Genomic DNA, 18360 nt, shown 5'->3' with positions numbered 1-18360 from the left:
TAATTTCTGGAATAGCCCAATACGCTAATCTTTAAGTCACCATAGTCAGTAAGACGGATTGACTCTAGCAATGGTTTATTTAAACAGATGATATCAGCACGACGAGACTTTTGCTAATACTTTATGATAATATTTTGGAAAAAGATCAATAACAAAATAATTTTACATCCACAGCTGGAACTTACCGCCTCATCATCATCAAGACTGTTTTCTATTGCAAAGTAGTCACTAACCACATGCTCACTGTAGCACTTTCCAACGAGACTCGATTCAATTGATTCAAATATCTCTTCCACCTGTTGAACATGTAAAAGGAATACACAGTGAAATGTTTTGAAACTGATATAACATTTGCCAAATAAACTGACCTTTTTGTGTTTCAGCAATGCTATTCCTATGAGTACCGACAAGCATTGAGAGAGAGAGAGTGGGGGGGGGGGGTCGCTGCTTCTGTTATTTACCTGCTCTTTATCAAGGCTTTCCCTGTGTGTACCAACAATAAGCATTGGTGGTGATCCTTTCTGGTCCGGCTTACTCTCTTTTTTCTGCTCTTGGCTAGCAGAAGTGAAGGCAATTATTGATTGCATCCAGAAATCCAAGTTTTCTAGGAAATGTAGGTTGATTTTTCCCTACAAGAAAACATTATACAAAGAAAAAACAACCCATATAATACGAGTTTCACGTAAGTTGTAAAGTTGTAGCTCTTTTGACTTACCTTAATAATGTGTCATTTTAGGCCAGGCTCTGTAATCCACCTTTGACAGTATTTTTTGTGGTACCTGAGAACACATCAGACACACCTAATTGCATTCTGAATACGAAGAATGAACTTGGTGGTTTATTAAAGTATTGTTGTTGCGTTAAAACAACAATGCTTTAATTATAAACCACCAAGTTCATTTTAAATATATTCTAGCTCCCTTCTTGGTTGCGCGTTTTACTATGGATGATTCATTTTACTTGGATTTGTTTAAATCTAATGATATGTACTTCAAGTGTTTGTAACTGGGATGAAAAGCCGACATCATAATTATAAAAAAATTGTATTGAAGATTATGAAACATTCGTATTGAAGATTATACATGAAACTGTTGGAATTGACAGTCTGTAACACTCACTTCCATCACAAAGAATATAGAAGGTACTATAGACTTTACCTTGTGGGAAATACAAAAATATGATTGACTTCATCATAAGGCGTGGGAAGGAAATGCATCCGATCTTTGAATGGGATGATGGCATCCCAATCCTATGCAACAGATAAGGTATGTGTCAGTATTCGATGTTTCACTCCATCTTTTTACTATTATTAGAATTATATGCTACATGTATCCCGATGTCTGTAAGATGGAGTAAGGATCGGGGCTGGCCTATCAAGTTTGTGGTTTTACTCTCTATTGTACTATGCTATATTAGTAATATGGCCTTTAGAGACGTTCCCGATACCCACGGCCTTTAGAGAGGTTCCCGATACCCACGGCCTTTAGAGACGTTCCCGATACCCACGGCCTTTTAGAGACGTTCCCGATACCCACGGCCTTTAGAGAAGTTCCCGATACCCACGGCCTTTGGAGACGTTTCAGATACCCACGCCCTTTAGAGACGTTCCCGATACTCATGGCACTTAGAGACGTTCCTGATACCCATGGTACTTACAGACGTTCCCGATACCCTGTGCCTTTTTCGACGTTTCCGATACCCACGGCCTTTTTCGACGTTTATTTTCTTTGAAATCTTTTTTTCGTATAGTCTATAACATTGTTGTCGTAAAGCTATTTTCGTGTTGCGGTGAAGTTTAAAATATCTTTTCGTGTTTGAGGAAGTTTGAGGTTTTTTTTCTGATTTTTTTTCTGAAAAAAAACCCCAATACGTCGTCCACCAATCAGAGGGAAGGACCAAATTCAGAGGGACCTGGAAATGACCCCACAGAGGGGGCAGGGGACAAGAGACATTATTATTATTATTATTATTATTATTATTATTATTATTATTATTATTATCATTATTATTATTATTATTATTGTTATTATTATTATCATTATTATTATTATTATTATTATTATTATTATTATTATTATTATTATTATTATTATTATTATTATCATATTATTATTATATTATTATATTGATGTATAAAATTACCTCAGCGAATCCATCTTCAAGGTTAAAAATTACAACCATCACGGCTCTTCTGGACAAAAACACCTGAAACGAGTCATAAACAGCAATAATTAGTGATGCAATACACATCTACAAAATCTACAAATAAAGTTAAAGATGGCATGAACATGTCCATACATAATCACACTGATCATAATACCCCCTTGATCATCTCCTCAATATTATTGTTTGCGTATTTTGGGCAGAGTGCCACCGTAAATGACATTGTTAGCGAGTTTTGGAAGTTGACAAATTTGATTGATCAAATAAGATATTTTAAGTGCATTTTTTGATTTCATTTTTGTGAGTGCAGGACTGTCGTACGTGCTACCTGCCAGTGGCGTACCGTGGCCGCCCCTACCCCGGGGGCTGAAGAAAATTCAATTTTGCCGCCCTTCCTCAACAGCCCGAAAAGGTTGACCCAATTTTTTTCGGTGGTTTGAAAAAGTGAAGAGCAAAAAAAAAAAATTTATACTTTTAAAAGTTTAGGCGCTAGCGCCCTAAATTACCATTTTTTTCAAATTTTTTATACTTTTTCAAATTTTTTCTGCCTTTTTTCTTTACTAATTCTTTTTGCCGCCCCTTCTTCTTCCGCCGCCCCTCTTTTTCGTTTTCCGCCGCCCTTCCTTTTGGCCGCCCCCTACTATGACCCCGGGGGGCTGGAGCCCCCAAAGCCCCCCCCCCCCCCAAATACGCGCATGCCTGCGATGGTCTTGCACTCACACACACCACACCCGCAAACCATGATCTCGCACTCTGCCCATGATATTTGGCAAATAGATAATAAAAATTATGCTTTCTGAACAACCACTGTAAAATTTATTCAAAAAACAAAAATACACTAAAACGTTGAGTTTTGAGTTTTTCGAGCTTTGGTGAAGTTGTCTTCAGTGAGTTATGTCTGTCCCTTTCATTCAGAAACTACTGTGATTTGAAAGAACTCCAACTGATCTTGTCAACAATACTCTTAATTGCCACGGCCTTCATCTTAGATTTCAATTAGACTTGATAGAAAATTGTCTGCCGCCTTTAATGTCAATGGTAGGCCAATAAATGAACTTATGGGGCCACAGTGTGTTATAAGGCTTTCATTAACAATATAAGTAAATGCACAGCCAATTATATGCAGGCCTATTAAAAGTGCTTGAATAACTTATAATAGAGCGACAATACTTTTGATAAGGCCTACATATAATTTTCATTCACTAAGGACGGACAAGGACTTGAAGCAAGTCTGTAATTTTTTTAGAATTTATAAGATATTGTAATATTATTAGGCATGCCCACTAAAAATTGAAGTACTTTTAAATTGATTCAGACCTAACTTATTGGCTGGGAATTGATGAAAGAAACATTTTGGCGTTTAAATAATCTTAATCGGACGTTTCATTCCAGAGATATGGCCTTTCGAGTGTCACGGTTTTATATAGGGCTGCTAGAACATGTTAAAAAGTTAAAGTCCAAAAAGGAATACTAACAGAAAGTGCAACTTTAAGGTACTTTTTCTTAATGTATTTATTAACTAGCGTTATCTGGAACATTATATTTGCTTATAACAACATGAAAATAAGATCATCCTGAAAATTTAATCGATTTTGTTGACATACAACAAAAAATATATGACCTCAAAACCCATGATTTGTTTGGTGAAACCTCAAGCATGATCATAGATGGCCGCCATGGAAAATATCTCCATAGAGGAGATGAACAAAAAGTGCATTATTTCAAATGAATAGCGGTAGTCTTAAACATTGTTCAATCTTTTAAGGTCAGCACATTTTATCTTCAAAAATTAGTATATTTCATCATGGCATAAGTTTGGTAACATTAATCACTACCAATTTTGAGAAATTTGCTCCAACTCAAAGGTTATCTTTACTACATTGAGCAATACACGGTGTGTGCATGGAAGCCATGATGGATATAGCATATGAAATGGACATGGTAGTGAGAAGTGCACGGGGCACAGTGTCATCGACCCTAGATCTTCATGGCAGAAATCGCCATGGTAGGTTGAATCCACAGCCACGATTGGCCATTTGGTTCAGACCTTTGAAGCTCTTTGAGACGAATAATTAGTCGAGGGACATGACTAAGGCTACTCACAATAGCCGGGTAATTGATCTTGGTTGTGCGTGAATAAGCTTGTATACCCCATTGAGGTCAATGGTCATCGACTTTTATACTGCCTAGTAGTGAGTGCAGCTGTACTACACGCTGTAGTCCATACAGGACCAACGCAATATAAAATTATAATTTTGGTCAGATTTTGAGTTCAAGACGCATGGTCGTTTGTCAAAGCGCAAACTAACGACTTTCATATCTGTTCAACACGTATTTTCAAGTGTATGAGACCACATCTGGTTTCTTGAGAAAAAATCATTTACGGAGATATTCATCATTTTCTAACCCGGTATCCGAAGATTTTCGTCTGATATCAAAATCGTGCATAGCAATTCACGTGTATCGATCCCGTGTATTCATTTTAGTGTCTCTGATGCACCAAATAATTATTAGCCAGGCGATGTCGGTGTGCGGGGAAGTAAAAGATTTGAGATGGGCCGCGGTAGGCTTAAACATTCTTAAATTTCTTAACATCCTGCACATTTTGTCTTCAAAAATAGTTAAATTTTATGAGTATGTAAGTTTGCTTGTCTGATTCACTCCAAATTCGGAGATAATTGCGTTTGAACACCTGATGCACGGAATGGTGTCACTTCAACCTGTTGTAGTTCTCATCTCATTAAATTTTTCATTAAAAAAGTTGATCTCTTCATGAAGGAAGGTCCTCTCTATTTACTGACCAAACAGGAAAAAGTTTGTTTAATGTTTTCTGATGGAATCAGGAATTTCTTGAAACACCCTGATATAGGCCTACATTTGGATCAAAACAAGTATGTACGCCATTTAACAGGCCTGGGATTTCTTGTATCGATCAGTTTCTCCATAGACAATACGTGTGTGAGTGCACGCACACAGTAAATGAAGAATCGTTCTAGTGGAAACTGTATTGACAGTGGTCATCCCTAATATTATGGGCATGAAACTTCTTGTTATGATGGTTTCCAATCATTCACAACATGCAATATCAATCTGGGAGGTAGCAATTACTACGATACCCCTACCCTTCATTCCAGTTGGACAAAGGTGAATTAAGTTAGGCGTCCAACTCTCTCTCTCTCTCTCTCTCTCTCTCTCTCTCTCTCTCCAATTGAGCTGATATTTAAATGCAATGATCCTTATGACATTCTAAATATGTTTAAAATATTTTAAAATTCATTTAAGAACAATAAGGGGGTCATAAAGGGGTCAAAGGTCAAGTTTTCAAATTGCTCCAATTGAGCTGAAATTTATATGCAATGATCCTTATGACATTCCTAACATGCTTAGAATATTTTGAAATTCATTCAATGTCATTAAGGGGTCAAAGATCAAGTTTTCAAAATGCTCCAATTGAGATGAAATTTAAATGCAATGATCATTTTGACATTCTGAACATTCGCCTAACTTACCTCGTGCCCTGTCAAGGGCACAGATGTCCTAGTTCTAAATTATTTTGGTAAAATATTTCTTTGATTGGCAATCTTTTATCTATGTCAACGACGTTACTTTTGTATAAACCTTTTTCTCGATTTACCATTATCGTATCCTTGAGGTTTCATTGGTGTCCGTTATTTAGGTTTTTGAACCGCTAAAACTGATATTATTGTAATTTGTTTACAATTCATTATCATGAATCATGCCAATGTGTTATGCTTTAAAACATTTGTAGCAACATTTTATTTTCTTTACTGTATCATTTGGCTATCGTTGTTGATACTGTCATCAGAATATTGGCAACACAGAAGAGGCAGTTCTATCCTTAAATATATACAATAATTAAAACATATGCTAATGAAGGGGATGATTTTTTTGTGGAAATCCAAAACCCTAAATAAACCTGGCCAAAATGTTCTGATCAAGTTACAGCTAATGAAATTTCTTCTGTTGATAGCAGATAATTAGTTACACATTAATTTTGCTTCAAAACAAACTAGTTTTCTATCTCAAATTTAGGTATTTAGACGCAAATCCTATTAAAATGAGGACAATCACCATATAGATATCCGGTCGAGCACAAACGCTTTTATTGCCAGTTTTGCGTCTAAGAAAAACGGTTTCACACCTAAATATTTAAGAATAAATTAAAGTAGAAATTTACAAATAGTTAAAGGCCCATTCCGTGATTTGCTCATCAGGACGATCGTAAAAAAATAATCAAAATACATTACTGAACATGTTCTTCAGGACTGTTATTGAAAATTATAACAAGGTTTCATGAACAGTTGACTACCGACCCAACACCAAAGTACAAGAAGAAGTTAGTGGGTATCCTGTCTAGGTTGGTTAGCGAGGAGAAGATACCAAAGGTTAAATATAAGAAGCTTTATCCAACTGCAGAGAATGTCCCCAGACTCTACTGTACCCCAAAAAATCACAAGCAAGGGGCACCGCTTAGACCAATTGTGGACTACACGGCTACCATAGGCTATGAAACATCGAGATGGTTGGCCGACATACTGGGTCCCATGGTGGGTAAGTCCATCCATCATGCTGTTAACTCCAAGCAATTGGCCGAGGAGATGGTGAACGTAGTCATTGAGGAAGGCGATATATTGAACTCGCATGACGTGGTTTCTCTCTTCACTTGTACCCCTATCCATAAAGTGTTGGAAATTGTCAGAGAGAGGCTTAGCAAAGGTGGCTTGAAGGATTATAACAAAACTCAAGGGTTCAACCTGGCGCCTGAGGATGTTGTTGAATTGTTGGACTTTATACTATCTACCACGTATTTCACATTCAGAGATAAGATCTATAGACAACGTTTCGGCGCAGCAATGGGCAGCCCTGTCTCACCTCTCGCAGCCAATATTTTTATGGAGTACTTGGAAGAGGCGGCCATTGCAACAGCTCCCATTACCTGTAAGCCAAAGTTGTGGAAGCGCTATGTCGATGACATACTGGAGATCGTAAATAAGGATGCAGTGCCACAGTTAACTGAACATCTCAATAAGATTGATGACACAGACTCCATCAAGTTTACGTATGAGCAAGAGAAGGATGGTCAAATACCATTTCTAGACACCTTAATTTTTCGTCGTGATGATGGTACCATCAAGTTACTGGTGTACCGCAAAGCCACACATACCGACCAGTATCTCAATTTCAACTCTCACCATCCTTTACATCAGAAATTGGGAGTCATTCGCACCTTAATGGACAGGAAGAACAGGATCATCACAGAAGAGAGTGACAAAGAAGCAGAAGATACTACCATCAAGAAAGCGCTCCATACTTGCGGCTATCCTCCATGGAGCATAGACAAGGTGACTCAACAAATGGATACTCCCAAACAGAAGAAGAACAAAAAGAAAGACGACACCATCAAGTCCAAAGGCATGGTTGTAATCCCATACGTAGAGGGGTTTCAGAACGCATTGCAAGAACATTTAAGAACTATAATATCTCGTCAGCCATGAAGCCACACTGCACTTTGAGAAATATGCTTGTTCATCCAAAAGATAAGAGGGATCCGCTCAACACTACGGATGTAATCTACTCTATCCCATGCAAGAACTGTGACATCTCGTATGTAGGTGAGACAGGCAGGAAGTTTGGCAAAAGGCTCGACGAACATAGGGCAGAGGCTGATAAGGCGAGTGTCAATGTTCGCACAAGGGCGAAAAGAAAAACCTCGGAATCTACTATCAACAAATCGGCGATCACAGATCATGTGCTAGAGCGAGACCACATCATAGATTGGGATGAGGCTAGGGTACTGGGCAAAGAGACAGACAGATACACACGTTGGATTAAAGAGGCAGTAGCAATCAGAAAGCAAGGGACCACCATGAATCAATCAATCAATCAATCAATCAATTTATTTCATCCATTCATTATACAACAATATAATTATGATACAATGAGATACAATAATGATGTATTTTATATACAATAATATATTAAATGGAAAAAGCAACTATTTTTATGAAAAACGTCAATGAGATGGATGAGGACACTGCTAAACGCAGAGCGTGAGATGCAGTGCCCTCGGCCTAAAGTTACAACATACAACATTTAACCAAAAAATAAAATACGCTCGGTACAATTTTCACTCAAAATCGTGCACTGAGTGCCTATGGACGAGATAGTGAAAGCAAGCAGTTATGGCCACAAGGCTGTCCATGCACTGGGCACACAATTTGGAGTGAAATGATACATAATTGGAAAATATAAAAACTGATGGTAAACTAAATAATGTACCAAAAAATTAGGGTGCCGACATAAAGCTGACCTGATAGCAAGAAATGAGAGACCGTTTTAAAGTAGTAATGAAACATGAATGTAATTACGATTCACTTGGCAAATATTTTCCAAGGAGATGTTTTTTCATGTTTTTTTTAAAAACAGCTACCGAAGGTGCGCTTTTCAGGATTGGTGGTAAATTATTCCAAAGTAATGCACCTTGGATTCTGATGGTGTTATATGCAAGGCATGTGTTGGTTTGCTCAATATGGATATCACCTGCATGAGGAGTGTTGTAGTTATGCACATCACTGTTGATAGTAAAATAATTTTGGTCAAGTAGGTCGTTAGGAAGGAGACAATGATAAAATTGATACATAAAAATTACAATTTGAAGAATGTACAAATCATGAATTTTTAAGGTTTTAAGTGTTGAAAAAAGTGGGTCAGAATGTGCTAACCAGAGTGAGTTAGTGCAGGTTCTGACGAGCTTCTTTTTGCAACAGGAGAACAGAGTCACGGTGTGAATTATTATTATCAGCCCAGATAATTGCACAATAGTTTAAGTAAGGATAAACCAACGAGTTGTATAAGGTTGGCAAGGACTCAATTGGAAGAAATTGCTTAACTTTTCTGATGATGCCATTATATTTAGAGATGATATTACAGACGTGAGTGGTGTGGGACTTCCAACTTAAATTATCATCAATTAGGATCCCTAAGAATTTAGTAGTATTAACTTGACCTAATTGTTTATTATCAATCTTAACTTTAATGTCAATGTTGGGATTCCGACTATATTTACTTTTAAATATCATGTAATTAGTTTTATTTACATTTAATGACAGCTTGTTTAATTTAAACCAGTTAGAAATTATTTCAAGATCTTTATTTAGCAGGGTTTCAAGGGTATTAGGATCTTTATTGGTACAAATTATATTTGTATCATCTGCGAATAAAATAAATTTAAGCTTAGAGGAGCAGTTGGGTAAATCATTTATGTAAAGGAGGAAAAGTAAGGGACCGAGGATCGAACCCTGTGGAACTCCACAATGGATGGTATTAGTGGAGGAATGTTTCCCATTGAAGACAACAAATTGTTGTCTATCCTTTAAATAGTTTTTGATCCACAAATTGGAAGTTCCTCTAATGCCACAGTGGTAAAGTTTTTGAAGGAGAATGGAATGGTCAAGGGTGTCAAAAGCCTTGCTTAAATCAAGGAAGATACCTACTGTGCATAGTTTATTGTCAATTGCAGTGGTTATGGTGTCATACAGGTTATTAATAGCCATGTAGGTGGAATGATTGTTGCGAAAGCCAAATTGGTTCGGACTGAGAATTTTGTGATCAGTAATGAAGTCAAGGATCCGGTTATAAATGATCTTCTCGAGCAGTTTTGAGATAGATGGTAAAATAGAAATGGGACGATAATTGGTGAATTTATGTTTGTCACCAGATTTAAAAACCGGATTCACTTTGGCCGTTTTCAATTTTGATGGAACAATACCTGATGATAAGGAGCTATTAAAAATATGAATGATGACATCAAGAATTTCAGGGATAATCTGCTTAAGAATGTTTGAGCTGACGCCATCAACACCGCAACTGGTGCTCGCCTTAAGGGAACGTGTGATGTCGAGAACTTCCTGGGTAGAACAAGGTGAAAAAAAAAGGGAGTTTAATGGTGAATTAGAAGTTTTAATTTGATCCAAAATGGATATATCAGGAGGCGGAATTTTACTTGCAAGAGATGGACCTATATTAGTAAAGAAATCATTAAAGTTTGCAGCAATTTTATCGGGATCTTTAATTACATTACCATCATCATCAGTAAAATAACTTGCATGTTTGGCGGTTTTATTCCTACCTAGAATATTATTGAGAGTTTGCCATGTCTTTTTCATGTTATTCTTATGAACAGAGACGAGGGGCAATACAATCTCAGTCACGTGTTTGATGATCTTCTCAAGAAAAATACATCTGGCAACCGCGTTGCTAAGCAACCAGCATCCTTTGCGGTAAACAGAAGATCGTCACAACATCAACAGTGTTGAAAAAGGAGTCTGCAAGACTCCGAAACGTCCACAGTGAGTACTGTTTTATTGGACTAGAACTATGAAACCTTGTTATAATAATCAAAATACAGATTTTGGTTCCTTTGCATTACCATATTGTGCATCAGCTATTCATGGGCTGTGCTGATGCAGGTATTGACATTGCCGGAATTCAAGAACATCGTCTCATTACACCAAGCCCAACCGATGAACTTTGGTCAGATGATAGGAACTGGGTTTTATCATTCAGTTCTGCTACCAAGCAAAGGCACGGAGGAGTTGGTCTGGTCATGTCCAAGCACATTCACAGATGTCTTAAGAGTGTTGAAGCTGTTTCCGAGAGGATACTATTTGTAACATTCCATGGCAACCCTCAGCTCAGCATCACTGTTGTATATGCACCCACTGAGTGCGCAACATCTTCTGACAAGGAGGAATTCTATTCATCTCTATCTGACCACCTGGATGGTATGAAAAGACACAACATCCATCTCATCCTCGGCGATTTTAATGCCAGAATAGGAACAGACAGTCATCTTTCCCATCCTTGGGTCATTGGTCCATATTGCTACCATGATTCAACAAATGACAATGGTCAGCGTCTGGTCAACACCTGCCAGGAGTACAATCTCAGACCGGCCCAGATGAGATTCCCGCAACCCAGGAACCGTCTCTGGACTTGGACCCATCCAGCTGGATCAACCCATGCACAGCTAGATCACATACTAATAAACAGCAAGTGGGTAAATTCTCTTCGCAACTGTCGAGCATACAACTCAGTAGAAGTGGACTCCGATCATCGTATTGTGAGCATCCGTCTAGCTGCCAGTCTGCGAACTAGCAAAGGAAAACCTTGCAAGAGACCAAAATTCAACTGGAAGAAGTTGCAAGATCCTGATACAAAGGAGGAATTTCAGCTGGAGCTATCAAACAGATTCCAGGTCTTGAGCATGGATGACACCACACCCATCTCTGACAGGTATGAGACCTTCGAAACAGCGGTCCATGAAGTTGCCGAGAAAGTTATTGGAAAGCAAGAGCCATGCGGACTGCCAAGTTGGGTATCAGATGCAACCATCAGACTTAAACTTGAAAGGGATGAGGCCAAAACGCGGTACTCCATTTCAAAGTCTCGTCAATCTAGAGAAAGATGGAGGAACTTGAACACCAGCCTTAACAACTCCTATAAATCTGATGAGCTTGCTACCCTCAATAAACAGATGGAAGACCTGAAGCGGGCCGACGAGATGGGGAATTATACCACCACCTGGAAAATTATACACTCGCTTTCTGGGAAGAACTCAAAAAAAGGGGTGAAAGTCAAAAAGAGAGATGGATCAGCTCCAACCAGTGACCATGAACTGCTTGAGGAATGGAAGGAATATTTTAGCTCACTCCTTAACAACGACAGTGGCACAGCAGCTTCAGAACTTCCTGCACCAGCTGTTGAAGATCTTCCTATTATCACTGAGCCCCCAACTCGTGAAGAAGTAGTCAACGCAATAGCAGCCATGAAGACCAACAAGGCAGCAGGATTGGACTGTGCTATAACTGCAGAAGCACTTCAGGGAGGAGGGGATAGCATGATTGATATGATTCTCGAATTCTGTATGGAAGTATTCTCAACGCTGACACCACCACGTCAATGGGTTACGAATGTAATCATTCCTCTACCAAAGAAAGGTGACCTCTCTCTCATGACAAACTACCGTGGTATTTCGCTTATGTCCATTGCCGCAAAAGTGTACAACAAGATCCTTCTGAACATGATCCGACCCCACATTGATCATTTACTGAGAAGCAACCAGGCTGGCTTTGCTCAGCAAATACACATTTTGAGGAGGATCATGGAAGGCTTCAAGGAGTACCAACTTCCCTTAACAGTCACTTTTGTGGACTTCAAAAAGGCCTTCGACTCCATCAACAGGTCCGTTATGTTTTCAGTGCTGCGGCATTATGGAATACCAAAGGTTGTGGTCAATGCCATCCAGGTGCTCTACAAAGACTCCAATAGTGCCGTTATGGTAGATGGCAGTATCTCAGAGCCTTTCCAAGTAACAACTGGAGTGCTTCAGGGTGATGTGTTGGCACCATTCCTGTTTGTTATCCTGGTAGACTACCTTCTGATGAAATCAACTTCTGGAATTGATGCTGGAATTGTTACCTACCCACGTCGGTCAAGCAGGTATCCTGCCAAGATGCTGAATGACCTGGATTTTGCTGATGATATTGCTCTGCTGGAATCTTCCATAGACCGGGCCCAGTCACAGCTTACTAGGACTGCAACTGCAGCAGCAGATCTAGGCCTTGTAATCAGCGCACCTAAGACAGAATATATGACTGCAAACTGTAACGCCCAACCAGCACTTGAAGTCTATGGTAGTACCATCAACCATGTCACAGACTTCAGGTATTTGGGTTCCAAGATGGGCTCTAGTGTTGGAGACCTAAAAAGAAGAAAAGCACTAGCCTGGGCAGCTTTCTGGAAACTGGAACGCCTTTGGAGAAGCCCGTCCCTGCCAATCGAAACAAAAATCAAGCTGTTTCAGACAACGTGTGTTACTGTCTTTCTGTACGGGTGCGAGTCATGGGTAATTACCAAGGACATGGAAAACAAGATCAATGCATTTGCAACATCTTGCTACAGAGTCATGTTAAACATCAAGCGTGTGGATCGGATTCCAAACGAAACCATCTACAACCTGACCAACACCACTCCACTGGTTGCCAGAGTCAAGATTCATCAACTCAAATTTCTCGGCCATATACTGCGTCTTGAAGATGGCGAGCCTGTGAAAGAATATGCGCTTTATATTCCACCACATGGGAAGAGGAAACCGGGACGGCCGCGCACACTGTACTTACAGTATGTCCAGCACCTCCTGGGAGATACTGAAGGGATGCTGCAGCCAAACAAAATTGTTTCGCTTGCCCAAGATCGCATTAGTTGGAGAAAGCTTGTAGTCTCCGCAGCCGACTGATGATGATGATGATTGTGCTTACATAGCCTGCTAGTGGTTAAGCCGAAAGCCGTGTATTTCAGACAAAATAAGACATTTAACATGAATCTGTAATTTATACACTGACAGTATATAAATTAGCTACCTGTATTTGAATGGGGCTTCAACTTCGTCAATACTGCTGTTTTCTTTGTTTTTTGCAAAAATTTGTCATTTCAGAATACCAATGACAATTTGAATGATTTATCCTTTTTTTACATTTGCGCTGGGATCACTGAATGGGCCTTTAAGGTAATACACTATTTTAAAGTGTTGCGATTTGGTAGTTCACAACATCTTGCGAATGGTACTGAGCTTCGGCAAAAATTGCATTGCTCATTTCCTTGCGAGCGTGTAGCAGAATTCAAATATCACAGAAATGCTTTTATAGGTCCTGTGGTTCTTGAGTTATGTTGTAAAGAGGGCTGGAACAACAACACTTTTGTAAAATGTACATAAATCATTAACAACAATAAATTAAGCAAGTTTTCAAAGTATATGATTTGTAGAATGAACTTTTGCAAAACATCAAAGTGTTATTTTTCTATTATATATTGATTTAGACAATAAAAATCGATTTTTTGACTGCTTCGACCAACAATACCGCATCTACCCTTAAGTTACAATTTTAATTGGTCATGACAGGGCCGTGACATTCGTATTCAATCCATGTATAAAAAGTGAAGTCACTTCGCCGGCATTTTGATTGACATTGATTGACAGTTGCTATGCCGGTTGCTATGCAATCCAGTGCGCAGCTTAAAACTTACATACTTGTGCACGGCTATGATGCGCGTTGCTGCTTTATTGATCAGAGGGACATATTCTGTATTTGATTGACAGTTGCTGGGGCATTTGAGTGCGCAAAATTTGATTGGTTAATTTAATTAGTCTTAGTTCCTCAATCTTGAACGACTGTCGAGAAAGTCAATTTCGAGCTATTTTTCCAAGATGGCGCACATCGATTGCCAATTATTCGGACCCTTTCCGGCAAAAATACAGCTTATTTAGCCAGTCTCATCATGGGGTCATCGGTTATAATATTTTCCTAGCATATTGAGCTAACTCCTCAGCTACTTGGTTTTTCACAATATGATAGTAATGGAAAGAAACGACCAATTGTTCGCCGTTTTTCGCCATTTAATTTTTTTGAAACGATGACGTAAACATGCATCACCTCTTCCACACTCCTACATCGCATGCCATCACATGCATGATCGCGCATTGGCTGTGTGACTGACTTCGTTACTCGAGAATCCTTGGTCATGATTTATAAGGTAGTGTTCAATCATGCTGATCTACTACTGGTGTGATAGATTATAGCACTCATTTTCTTACTGTTTTCTGTTTAGAAATCTGACGATTGTGTATAGAGAGTATGCGAGTCCAATTTGGAGGGCCAGTCGTAAAACATAATAATAGGACGTGGTATATCAAAAAGAGACACTTTTGGGCAGGTTATCAATTTTGAGTGTTTTGCACATCTTAAATGTAGAGATATTTTGCTCCACAATGCAGTTTTCCCCAAATAAAATCGGACATTCCTAAGCGAAGATATTGAGTTGGAAACTGAGATATCGGCCTTTAAGAATATTATTGACAATGTTGAGAGTAAGAATGACCTGGAAAAATGTCTGAAAAATTAAAAATGCCAGTTATATTCCGGCCTAAAACTATCAGACAATATTTAAAACATTATTAACATCACAAATTTGTAATAAACCCAAATTATGAAAAAAGCACCCCCGGGCAGATCTTTTGCTACTTCTCCATTTACGATCCTGCCCAAAAGTGTCTCCTTTAGATTATGGTCAACCTATTGTTTTTCCTAGTTGGGTAAAATAACATTTTCATACGTCGCATTTAGAATATATCTCTGTGGAACTGGTATTTGGTTGCGTGGAATCGTTAGGTCATCTCAAGGGGGAGGGGGGGATTTTGGTATTATTTGGAGACTGTCTAACCCCTAACCCGATTATTTCATTATACAAATAAAATTGCGTAATGCCTTAATTAGGCTGGGTCAAATAAAATAATGAAAAGAATGATTAAAATGGCCATACCAACTTGATTCTTAGGATATATGTATACATTTTCAAGATCAATTAGCTCACTTTCATCTAGGTATTATTATGCAGCTTGTCAGTTTTTTGAAACCATTCAAATTTGGCTATTGTTTCATATGTTACTGACCAAATAGGATAGTCTTACGAAAGTTGCGTTTTATTATTTTTTTTTCAACGTATAGGCGCGCCAGCCACTATCAGTAAATATTAAATATCTGTTCAAAGAATTATTTTAAGCCAAACTGGTTGTACTTTGTATGTATGAATGTAGCATGTTTGTGAGATACCCTATGGGTTCTCACTCTTACTCTTTCTTACTCCGTCGATTCGTGCTGTCAGGCATCAATGATGGCTCGCCAAAACCGTCTGTCCTGTATGCTGGTCTCAATTTCGGCTACTGATATCCTGTGTCTTCTTGAAGCAGATCCACAAAGGTATCCTTTGACATCCGTTGGTTCTCTTTCCTTGTGTGGTTTTCCTAGTAACCAGATCAGATGTTAATCTCCATGCGGCTCCCTTACATCATTACAAACTGTAGCCGATTTGTGGTGATTTTTGAAGTTACAGGTGGAATGTCACCACACATTTAGTGATGATCGTAGCATTCTATAAGAGCACCCGTCCATTGCTGTACCATTTTTTTTTGGTGATGGTCCATGATTCATAACCATACAGCAAGACGCTTTATGCAGTGTCTTGGAACAGGCGTATTTTTAGGTGTCTGGGTAAGGAAGATTTCCAGATATTATTAAGTTTGATACAATCTTTTCATGGTATTGCCTTTCTTACTTTGATGTCTTGCTCAGTACTTCTAACCCACGACACCAAGTACTATGAATTGTGTTTTCTTCGCATTCATGTGTAAACCCATACTGAGAACAGCATTCTTATGAACACGTATTTGTGGCTGGACGCGGCGAATGAGCCGTAAACTCGGCAAACTTCATTTCGAGCTACAGGTGAAAATATATGCAAATCTCGTATTTTGGCGAAGTTGAGATTTTGCAGATTTGAAATGTTTAAGCTTTCTTCTAAAGACATACAAAGTTTTATTTTAAAGAAATAAGTGGAATATGAAATAATCTACATTTTCTGAGGCCCAGCTGATGAATGGTCATTATGCTTCCCTAACTTTGAACGCGTTTTTCTCGGTTTCGCGTTTTGATTCATGACAACCTATAACAAGCCATAACTTCGCTTCTGATTGTCATATGAAGTTCATTGAGGTGTCATTTTAATCCCTGAAACATGCTCTTTGCAAATATGTAAAAAAGTAAAAATGACCAGAGGGGGACTTTACGGCTTATTCGAGGTGTCCAGGCACATTTGAGCAATTCCTGTGTTTGGCTGGCAGTATCAGATTTGTTTGTTTCTTTGTTTGTTTGTTTTATTTCTTCTTTTGCCTGGGTTACTCATTCAGTGGATGTTTTAAGGTATCCTCTGTTCTTCCATGAGGCCCAGGGGTCACATAAAAATATACATTAAAATACATCAAAATAATGAAACAAAATATTTAAATACATAGGATACATAAATATATAAGCATACACATTCATAAATTTAAAATGGGGAAACTAACCCATATTTTACATATTATAAAATACATATTATAAAATACATAACCAACACAGCGTATCAAATTTAACTGCAAATTGTTTTTATCAAATATAAAATTAAGAATTCAGAATTTTTTCAAGAAAGAAATTTCAGATTTCCATTATACTCCATAAAAGACATGTTTTGGAAACTAAATAATTTACACAGTTTAAGATTTATGACACAATAGAATTTACATAACAAGAAATTTCATCATTTAGTATTTGAATTAAATAAGCATATTTCTCAAATTCTAAAACAATCGATACAGTAAGAAATTTCATCAGCATTTCAATAATATATACACACTTGAAAACTAAAATTTTGATTGCAACATTGGCCAAATACAAGCCTAAGGCCATGTTCACACAATATTTTTAAAAAGGTTTGCTACTTAATTCCACAATGGTCATATTACACTATTAAATATTGCTAATATTATTACACATTTAAAAACCTGTTTTTGAAAATGGAAGTATTGGTTGGTATTGGATATTTCAGATCAGATTTCAGATTATTCCATGCTTTGGCCCCCCTGAACAGGAAAGAACGTCTTCCAGCTGACAGTTACCCCATACAATGTCACAATAACTGAGTCTGGGAAGCACAAGAGCTTTGTAAATTGATTTACTAATAGTAGCACAATGTCATCTGCGAAGTCAAGATCTGTTATATTCAGAGGACCAAAACGTTCACTTTTCCTAGGTTTTATTGTGAATCCTAATCTCTCCTCCCTGCCATCTATTGCAGATCAGAAGCAATAATCTACACATGGTCTAGGACGATGAACAGATATGGTGCCAACGTATCGCCTTGTAGCACACCTGCTAAAATTCCAAATTCACTGTGTCACCATCTGGGGTCATCACTTTAGCCTCTTTACCCTGGTAGGTGTCCTCAGTTGCCTTCACGATGATATCTGGGATGCCATAAGCTTTCAAGATCGTGATCATTTTGCATCTGTGAACTGTATCGAAAGCTATTTTGAAATCGATGATAAACGTTGCCACTGCAGAGAGGTACTTTTCTTCAACACCCTCAATGATTCTTCTCAAAGCAAGAATCTGTTCAGTTGTGGATCTTTTTTTCTCTAAAGCCACATTGATTCTGTCTGATTTTATCATCAAGGTGTGGTGACCATATTCAATAGCATCCTGTTGAATGTTTTGGAAAGTTGAGCTTAGGCTGATTCCCCTGAAG

The 18360-nt window shown here is 38.2% G+C and overlaps 1 protein-coding gene across 1 annotated transcript; it reads left to right on the top strand.

Moving 5' to 3' along the window:
- Positions 1-1235: 1235 nt before the first annotated feature.
- LOC140139018 (uncharacterized) lies at positions 1236-7679 on the top strand. Its single transcript, XM_072160803.1, has 2 exons — positions 1236-1265; positions 6486-7679. The coding sequence occupies exons 1-2, from the start codon at positions 1236-1238 to the stop codon at positions 7677-7679; spliced, it is 1224 nt and encodes a 407-aa protein (XP_072016904.1).
- The last annotated feature ends 10681 nt before the right edge of the window (positions 7680-18360 follow it).

Source organism: Amphiura filiformis, chromosome 2, assembly GCF_039555335.1.
Source record: "Amphiura filiformis chromosome 2, Afil_fr2py, whole genome shotgun sequence".
Classification (NCBI taxonomy): Eukaryota; Metazoa; Echinodermata; class Ophiuroidea; order Amphilepidida; family Amphiuridae; genus Amphiura; species Amphiura filiformis.
This window is presented reverse-complemented; position numbering and strand designations above follow the sequence as displayed.